Source organism: Quercus lobata, chromosome 4 (assembly GCF_001633185.2).
Source record: "Quercus lobata isolate SW786 chromosome 4, ValleyOak3.0 Primary Assembly, whole genome shotgun sequence".
In the NCBI taxonomy this organism is placed as follows: domain Eukaryota; kingdom Viridiplantae; phylum Streptophyta; class Magnoliopsida; order Fagales; family Fagaceae; genus Quercus; species Quercus lobata.
Genome location: NC_044907.1, coordinates 36,131,068 through 36,140,484, shown reverse-complemented (window position 1 = coordinate 36,140,484; position 9,417 = coordinate 36,131,068). Strand labels below are relative to the sequence as shown.

General features: G+C 32.9%; 1 protein-coding gene across 1 annotated transcript; it reads left to right on the top strand.

Annotated features, from left to right (window-relative positions):
- Positions 1–235: 235 nt before the first annotated feature.
- LOC115986640 (disease resistance protein RPS6-like) lies at positions 236–8,323 on the top strand. Its single transcript, XM_031109861.1, has 6 exons — positions 236–1,232; positions 4,811–5,178; positions 5,779–5,912; positions 6,085–6,357; positions 6,460–7,230; positions 7,302–8,323. The coding sequence occupies exons 1-6, from the start codon at positions 742–744 to the stop codon at positions 7,932–7,934; spliced, it is 2,670 nt and encodes an 889-aa protein (XP_030965721.1). The 5' UTR covers positions 236–741; the 3' UTR covers positions 7,935–8,323.
- Positions 8,324–9,417: the final 1,094 nt, after the last annotated feature.

The following is a 9,417-nucleotide window of genomic DNA, read 5'->3' as shown; positions in this document are numbered from 1 at the left end:
TTAAGGTCAAGGAGAGAATTAAGAGGTTACAGTGATAAGATGTTTGCACATGAATGCGCGTTGTCCAAAAAAAAAGAAAAAGATTTCCACTTTCTCTCTTTGTGGAAATTGCCGGAAAGTGCAAAACACGTTGGACACCCCCATCACTCAGAACGTGTAGGACACGTGAAAAATTGCAATGAGGAAAATTCTCTCTTTTTTTAATTTTTAATTATTATTTTATATTTTTATTTTGTACCTATCTTTTTGTCTTTTCTTTTGTACTTACCCCTTTTTCTTTCTTCTTATCTCATTTCTCAGAGACCCACACCAAGCGTTGTCCTTCTTCAACTTCTTTCTTCTTCCTTTCACGGTAAACTCCTCCTTCTTCCTTTCCTCACCGTCAAATCACCTCCCTCCACAAGCATTTTCTTCCACCACAAGAACCACAAGAATCAAAACCCACCAGCACCACAAGAATCAAAACCCACAAGCACGGACTCCGTCGACCCACAAGCACCTATCTCCGCCGCCAGCACCGACCCACAATCAACAAAACCCATTCCCTCTGAGATTCAATTCTAGTACACTTGTTGTAAATCATCATTCTTTCGTCAAATTTCCCAATCAAACGTACCTACTCAATTTGCAAGTTTTCATTCACCTCTTATCATTCCTGTTAATTTCGTCACATCTTTGATCTTTCTTACCTTCTGCTCTTCTTTTTTCATCTTCTCAATCTTCAGTCAACAGATCATATCAATGGATTTCTTGACCAACGAAGGAGCCTCTTCTTCTTTTTCTACTCCCCAATGGATCTATGATGTCTTCTTGAGTTTTGGCGAAGATACTCGTAATAATTTTACAGGCTATTTATATGAGGCTTTGTGTTACCAGGGTTTTAACACCTTCATCGATAATGACCTTCAGAAAGGAGAAGAAATTTCAATGGAACTTCATAAAGTCATTGAATCGTCAATGATTTCGATTGTTGTATTTTCTAAAAGTTTTGCATCTTCTACTTGGTGCTTGAATGAACTTGTCAAGATCTTTGAGTGTAGGAGTAATGGCCAACTGGTTCTACCAATTTTTTACAAAGTGAACCCATCAGAAATACGTAAACAAGATGGAGAGTTTGGGATTGCTCTAGCTGAACACGAAGAAAAATTCAAAGATGACAGAGAAAAGGTTCAGAAGTGGAGGAAAACTTTAACAGAAGCAGCTAATTTGTCTGGATTTCATTACAATGATAGGTATGTATTTAATTAATGACTATTTCGGTGTGCTTTTATTAGTTACATACTTTTATTGTTTTTCTGTTTATATATTATGTCACAATTGCTGACATTGAAGATGGGGATGGTGGTGGTGGTGGTGGTGATGAGGGTAGGGACGATGAAGGTGAAGGGAAAGGCTTTTTTTGAAAAAATATTTTATTTTATTTTTAAAACTGGGTTGATGCCAAGGATCTTAGTCAAATTATCATATGGCATAATACTATTAGATTGGAAGACCACTAGGTATTATTGATGAGGTCTTCCAAGAGGACTGAATAATTTCTTTGTATTCTAAATACTAAGGCAGTTAAGCTATAAAGGTCAATAGTAGAATTAGGGTAATTTTAACTTGGATAATGTTTTTTTTTTTTTTTTTTTTTTTTTGATAAGATTAACTTGGATAATGCTATCAATTGTGAGAACTCTGTGTTGTTATATTGGTTATAAGCTTATAATGGTTTTGTTATGACTGCTAATAAATTATGAAAGTAATGTTTCTATCATATTTTATTAGTTTTTGAGAAAGTATAATTATTATAACACGCACTTTCCTTTCTTGCCAAAATTTGGCATTTACATTTACCGTTCCCACCCCATTAACCCATCACTATATGGTCGTGATGTCTTATGCACTAAGTACACTTCCTTTCAGCATCAAAAATTGGTCATCACTTTTATGTTAAAATCTTTCACGATTTTTCTATGTATCACACACTTCATCAATATAAGAATACCATTTTTTTTTATATTAACAATTGAAAATTAAACAGATAAAATAATCAACAATCATATTATACGTGCTAAACAAAAATTTCTTCCATTAAACTTCTTTTTTTTTTTTTTTAAATTAATAAATCTACCTAAAAGGACCTCATATGACAGCAAATTAATAAAACCAAACTGTTGCCCTCAAATGTCCAACCCAGAGATGCCTTTGATACCTCTTCATCTCCACCAAATTAATAAATTATATTGTTTCCATCCCAATTTTCAATTTTTCACAACCTTATCTCTCTTTTTCTCTCACACATCGATTATTCATTTAACCATTTCCATGTTGTATCTACCCATGAACATTCTAAATACAATCCACCCCATCATCCACAACAAATCATTTTGGTTTGGTATTGATTGTTCTCCACAAAATTACAATTACGATTTTGAGAAGACATGGATTGTGTTTTTCATAGAATTTTGAAGTTAAGTAGGCAATATGATGATCTAATCTTTTTTTTATTTTTTTATTTCTTTTGATCTTTTTTCTTTTTCTTTTTTGAATTCTTCCATCTAGAATTTGTAAGGTGTTTCTGTTGTTTTCTTTCTTTAATTTTCCAATGTTATTGACTTGTGTAATTGTTAACTAACTTTTGATTGTTAGAGTTGCTTTATTTGGCCATCATTGTTGTTGAATTTCTCATTGTTAACTGACTTAGATTTGATAAAATATATGCATGGGTGTTTCTTTTTATTTTGAACAAAATGGTGGATTTATAAATATTTGTAGAGCAACATTGATATCATAGTAGTCTCAAAATCTTTAGTGTTACAACTTGCAATTTTGTTATAGTTGCATCCCAGTCTCAAAACCTACGATCAGATTTCTTGCTTCTCTTAGCTTTCTTGGTAAGTTTTTAAATACTTTCTTTGCTTAGCTGGTCATCTTTGGGAAAATTAAAAGTCATGAAAAGAACAAGACAAATATAATATACTCTGTAGCATTAGTATCCCGTTATGGATTACCATTATTCAAGGAATGTGTAAGTATTGGTAGCATTATTCAAGACAAATATAATATACAGACACATTCCTTGAATTTCTCTTCTACCCATAAACTTCGATTTTGTTAGTTTCAATTTAATCTTTGATGTACTAGAGTTCGGTTTTGATGAAGAATAAGTCACCATGAGTGCCTTATTGCATATAATCTTTTGTGCCCTCAAAAAAGATACCTCTAGGTTATGCAATTGGGTCTTGGATGGATTCTATAATAGGAAGCTAGATTTCTTTGTTGTTTAGCCATATATTTCGTAAGTTTGCTTCCCTGCAGAAGCTTTGATGGGTTATAATCACTTAAAAAGGAAGTTTAATTGGTTAAAAGCCCTATAAAAAAATTTATAAACTTACGGTGAAATACTTAGCACATGTGCTCCTATAATAGGTATCTGATAGTCACTGATAAAGAACCTATGGTGATATACTTAGCATAAGCTCCTAAAATGGGTATTTGGTCGTCACGGATAAAGTAGAGATTTTTGGTACAATGCTTAAATGTTTGCATATCTAAGTATTTTATGATACTCTTTGGTATTATTTGGAGTGTTGTATATCTTTTATGGGCTATCTTCTTTAGGAGCTTGAACTAAATAAAAAATGGAAAACAAATTAACTTATTTTGACTATAAAATCTGCTATTTAAATGTTAATTTGTTATTATAAATATTAGAATTATTTTATTTTCCTTTGGGGTGTACGAGACAAATGCAATCCAAGCAATTATGCATGCAACATTGGAATATAAATCCTCTATCTATTTTTTTTTTTTTTCATTTTTTTTCTTCTATCAAACAACTGGTCATGTATTCACTTGACTTTTCTTATAAAATAAACAAAATTTCAAATGAAAAAAAACAAAAAAAAAAAAAAATTAACACATGGCAATTCAAATGGATAGAGGATTTGTATTCATAATATAGAATATAATTTCATATGACATTTGAATGTATAAATTTAAAACTTAAAAGTTTTTCCGTACATTGCATTGGTTAATCACTAGTATCATATATAATTGATTGAGAAAGTTACAAAAGATGATATGTGTCATTGTTTTATGCATTGTCAAAGAGACACGTGTCACTATTATGTGTATCCACCAATTGTAGGGACCCAAATTTTATATTATATATTATGTATAGATAGATAGATGCTTCTTTCTCAAAAAAAAAAAAAAAAAGAAAAAAGAAAAAAAGATGCTAGAAATATAATAACTTTAATTCACATGATGTTATATATTCAAACAACTTTTCCCTCAAAAAATAAAAATAATTCTAACAACTCTTCTTCTTTCATTAGTTAGAAACTTTTAATTGGTCTTGTGACCACTAAGTGTCCAATTTTGAAGGTATACTTAAAAAAAAAAAAAAAACCCATATATTCTACTATTAAATTATAGAAATAAAATAATTTAATGTTAATGTTACAATTCAAGAGTTTCTCCCATTTAATTTTTAGACAATTTTTTACAAAATTTCCTAATCTCATTTTGTTCAAGTATTAGAAGTGAGTTTCCAGTAAGTGGGCCTCCTCAATCCTCATCACTAAAAGGGAGTTCCTATCCAACCATTTGCTAAAATCCTAGATCTAATTTTCTAGCCAAAAGAAGAATAATGTGCTAAAATTAACGATATTTCCTAATCTTTTGAATTTCAATGCCATTTAATTTAAATAGCAATATGTTAATTGCACAGAACTAGACATATTGAACTTTGTTCATCTTCAGATTTATGTTTACAACAAATCCAACTCATTATGTCTTTCTTATGCTCTATGCTTTGCAGCTGCACTAAATCTGAATTTGAGTTTATTCAAAGAGTTATAAAGGAGATATCAAGCGCTAAATCAAATCAATTATTTGTTGCTAAACATCCAGTTGGAATAGATATTCGAGCAGAGGCCATAGAATTGCTTTTAGATATCGAGTCAAATGATGTTTGCATGGTAGGAATTTGTGGTTCTAGGGGAATAGGTAAGACTACGATCTCGAAAGTTGTATATAATAGTATTGCTAACCATTTTGAAGGAAGCTGTTTTTTAGAGAATGTTAGTGAAATGTCAATAACAAATGGTGGCATAATCCAACTACAAGAGAAACTTCTTTCTAAGGTCTTACAAGGTAGAGACTTGAAGGTGCAAAATGTATTTGAAGGTATGAATTTGATAAAGAAACGACTTCATGGTAAAAAAGTTCTTTTAATTCTTGATGATGTGGAATACTCAAAAGATGTAGAAAATTTGCTTGGAGATTGTAACTGGTTTGCTTCCGGAAGTAGAGTAATTATAACAACAAGAGACAAGTATTTACTAACCTCTTTGGGAAGAGATCCTCAAATATATGAGGTTACAAAATTGAGTCAATGTGAAGCTCGTGAACTTTTCGACCGGTATGCCTTCCAAGCAAGAAAATATGGGGAAGATTATTCAGAACTTGCAAAACAAATTATATGTTATGCCAACGGCCTACCATTAGCTTTAAAAATAATTGGTTCTGATTTGTGTGGAAAAGATATACATGAATGGAAAAGTGCATTAGAAAAGTATAAAAACATTCCACATGAAAAAATTCAAGAAATACTAAAAATAAGTTATGATGGATTGGAAAAAATTGAAAAGGATATTTTTCTTGATATTGCATGTTTTTTTAAGGGTTACAACAAGGATGATGTTGTAAATATATTAGGTTCTTGCGATTTATATCCAGAATATGGTATCAGAAAGCTTATTGATAAGTGGCTCATAACCTTGGAAGATAGCCATTTGTCAATGCATGACTTGCTACAACAAATGGGTAGAGAAATTGTTCAACAAGAATCAGAACAGCCTGAACAGCGTAGTAGGATATGGCATTTTAAGGATGCTCATAAATTACTAACTGGAAATATGGTATACTTTCTTTGCTTCTCTATTTTTTCAAAATATTTCTTTATTGGATTTTCCCTTTACAATATTGAACAAAATATAATTTTCTCAATATATGTTTTGTTTAAAGTTTCAAAATCTTTATACTTTTGTTAAATTCTATTATGAAGTGTGACTAATTCTTTGTCCTAAGTAGGGATCAAATAAAATTCGAGGTATAATGTTGCGCTCACCTGAACCAACAAAGGTTGCATTGAAAGCTAATGTTTTCAAGAGGATGAAAAATCTCAAATTTCTTATAGGCAATGTACATATTGGTGAAGATCTTGAATATCTCCCAGATGAGTTAAGGTTTCTTGAATGGCATGAATTTCCTTTGTCCTTATCTTCCAAATGTTGTGTCCCTGAAGAACTTGTTGCACTTAAGATGTCTAAGTCTAACATTATATTGGAGAAGGTATTCAAGCAGGTATAAGTATTATTATTTATAAATTTTAATTTCTTTAAATGTTATTTTTAAAAGTTGTTGAAGATTAATATTGTTTTTTTTTTTTTTTTTAATTTTTCATAGGGGTTCCAGTACGAAAATTTGAAAATGATTAATCTGAGATCTTGTGAATTCATTACCAAATTACCTGACTTGTGCTGCCCAAACTTAGAGAAATTGGACCTTCAAGATTGTAAAAATTTAATTAAGATTCATGAGTCCATTGGATTTCTTGAGAAGCTTAAAGTATGGACTCTCCGGGGCTGTTCACAACTTCAAATTCTTCCAAATACACTCATGTTGAAATCTCTAGGATATTTTGATCTAAATAACTGCTCAAGGCTTGAGAAGTTCTCCGATATTCATCCAGAAATGAAATGTCTAAAGAAATTGTTTTTGGGTCATAGTGGTATTAGAGAATTGCCTTCATCACTGTTGTATCTGACTGAACTTGACACGTTAGAACTACCATGCTGCCGTAAGCTTACAAAATTTCTAGTTATTCCTTCTGCCGAATTGAGACCGGCGTGCAATTCCTTTAACAACTTTTTGGGACCTACTGGGTATCTGAGCTTGACAAAACTGGATCTTACCGGATGTGTTAGAATTAAAGTTGAATTAGATTCTTGGATGCAGGCCGATTACTTTCCAATATTGACAGATTTAGTTCTAGATTCTACCAGTATTGTTACCATCCCAGAAAGTATTAGCAGATTTACTAGATTACAATATCTTTCCATAAGATATTGCAGAAAGCTTCGGGAAATTCCAAGACTTCCAAAATCTATAAGAACTGTGGTTGCACTGTATTGCTATCGGCTGGATCCACAATCATCAAGCAGATTATGGAATCAGGTGTCTCTCTTTCTCTCTCTGAAGTTTAAGTTATAAAGAAACAATTTATGTTAAACTTCAATTTCTTGCAGTTTGGAGAAATTCTAGGAATTCTTCCAAATACAGTCGCTGAAGCTGCAAGAAGCTTTGAATCTAAAATTCACTGTCTTGTACTACCAGCAATTGAGATTCCAAGGTGGTTCAAATTCAACCATCACCAGAGTGTTGGAGATTCCGTATCATTCTTGGTTGGTCCCAAATTTTCAAATTTAGTTGTTTGTATTGCTTTTCCATCAAAGGATGAGAACAGCAATATGGAGAACCATTGTTTCATTGACATTTCCATCAATGGTGTTAAACAATCATTCATGGATTTTGTTAATTATGGCCATGTATGGTTAATTTATGGGAAAGTGAATATATCAAATCCATCTGAAGAGAATCGCATTAAGGTTGAGGTTAGACAAATGGTGCAGATAAGATCGAAGAATACGATGAGGATTTATGTAGAATGCATCTGTTGTCCTGCCTCATCTATGGATCAATGGGCTTTCAACAATAGGGAAGAAGATTCAGGCCATGTTGGAATCCGACACCGACTGCAAAGAAGAAATCATCGATCAACCCATGCTAGACATCCCCAAAAACACTACCTGTCTCGCTTTGGATGGCTTCGAATCCGATTCCAACTCTGGAAACGAAGCTCCAAACCCTGGAGACAGTGATTTTCTAATGGGTTTCATGACCAGGGTTCATCTTCAATTCCCAATGCCTTTTTCAATGATGATACCAACACCAATCTGTACGCACCATCATACAAGACAAAAACATCTTGATTCAGCTTTAAAGAGATGGTTTGCCTCTCTCTATTTCTCTAAATTTAAAGGATCATTCATAGGATTGTTGCTCAAGTATATATTGTGTTTCAAGTAAATAATAGCGAAATCAAATTATTGGGCTATGTAATTATAGTTTATACAAGAAACATTTTATTTCTTTATTTCTTTTTCAATGTAGATAATGCCTTGTTGCTATTGAAGTAATTGGTAGGCCTAAGATCCCTTTTCACCTTGCAATTTGATTTTCATTTATTATAATATTTGTCTTTTATTCATCTTATTTGTCTGCTTCTGGTGCATAGTTTCTTCTTGTAAGATATTCCAAACTTCTCTTCTTCTTCTTTTTGTGGTAGAAAACGAAATGCATTTCATTAACTTAAATTAGAAGAGTTAAGGCATAGCCTCTCATAAAACACACCTACTGAATTATAATACATCACCAAAATAATATCCAGTGGTGGACTAGAAAATAACAAAGAGTCTTGCTACTGAGTTGCTCCCATTTTTCCAAGTTTGTCTGCACATTGATTCGCCACTCTGTGGCAGTTCTTAATCTTGACATTCGGAATTTGCTCCATTAGTTACCTGCAATCCAAGATGAGAATAGAGTGAGCAATATTATCGTAGGATTTGCCCAACACCTAGTCCATCACCACTTTGGCATCAAAACCAATCTCAACTGCCTGCAAGTTTAAAGAATTGCAGGTTTTAAGACCATCACATAAGGACCAAAGTTCTGCCTCTACACTTGTGGCTATACCAATGGCTCTACTAAACCCAGATACCCATTCTCCATTGCTCCCTAGGCAGGCCACACATTACCCTCTTTAACAAGGCAATTTCTGTCTCAAGTTGGCTTTGGGTCTCTCTTGCTGCACTACCCTGGGCATCCTCTCAAATAATTCCTCCACCACCTGCCTTACCTGGATTTCCCATTGCTGACCCATCCATATCTAGCTTGAGCCAATTCATCTCTGGCTTTATCCATCAAACATTAATTGAGCTCTTTGTTGTCATAGGTTTAACATGTCCAGCATAGTAGAAATAATTTAGAGCCATGCTTTTCACTTCTTTACTCAATCTGCTATTTGGTATAACTTGGTTGAAAACTCTCTTATTTTTCTACATCCACAAGCCCCAGATACCAAAAGCAAAAAACACTTCCCACGGCAAGGTTGACTCCACCAGATCCTTACAACGTCTTAGATTTTTTTCAGCCAACTACATAGGTCAGAGTTAAAGAAATTACTACTACACCTCATGTTACCTGTATCCAGCCAGAATTTTTTTGCAATTTCAGAGTCTCGAAGAACATGAATAATGGTCTCAGCCTCTCTCCCACATGCTTCACACTTACTGTCTTCGGCAA

What these genes read in the sequence shown, in the direction of transcription:
- LOC115986640 (XM_031109861.1), top strand. Translation starts at nt 742, where the DNA reads ATGGATTTCTTGACCAACGAAGGAGCCTCTTCTTCTTTTTCTACTCCC. An exon ending in GGTGCAAAATGTATTTGAAG is followed by an intron (nt 5,179 to 5,778) that starts GTATGAATTTGA and finishes TAACCTTGGAAG; the next exon opens with ATAGCCATTTGTCAATGCAT. An exon ending in TGGAGAAGGTATTCAAGCAG is followed by an intron (nt 6,358 to 6,459) that starts GTATAAGTATTA and finishes AATTTTTCATAG; the next exon opens with GGGTTCCAGTACGAAAATTT.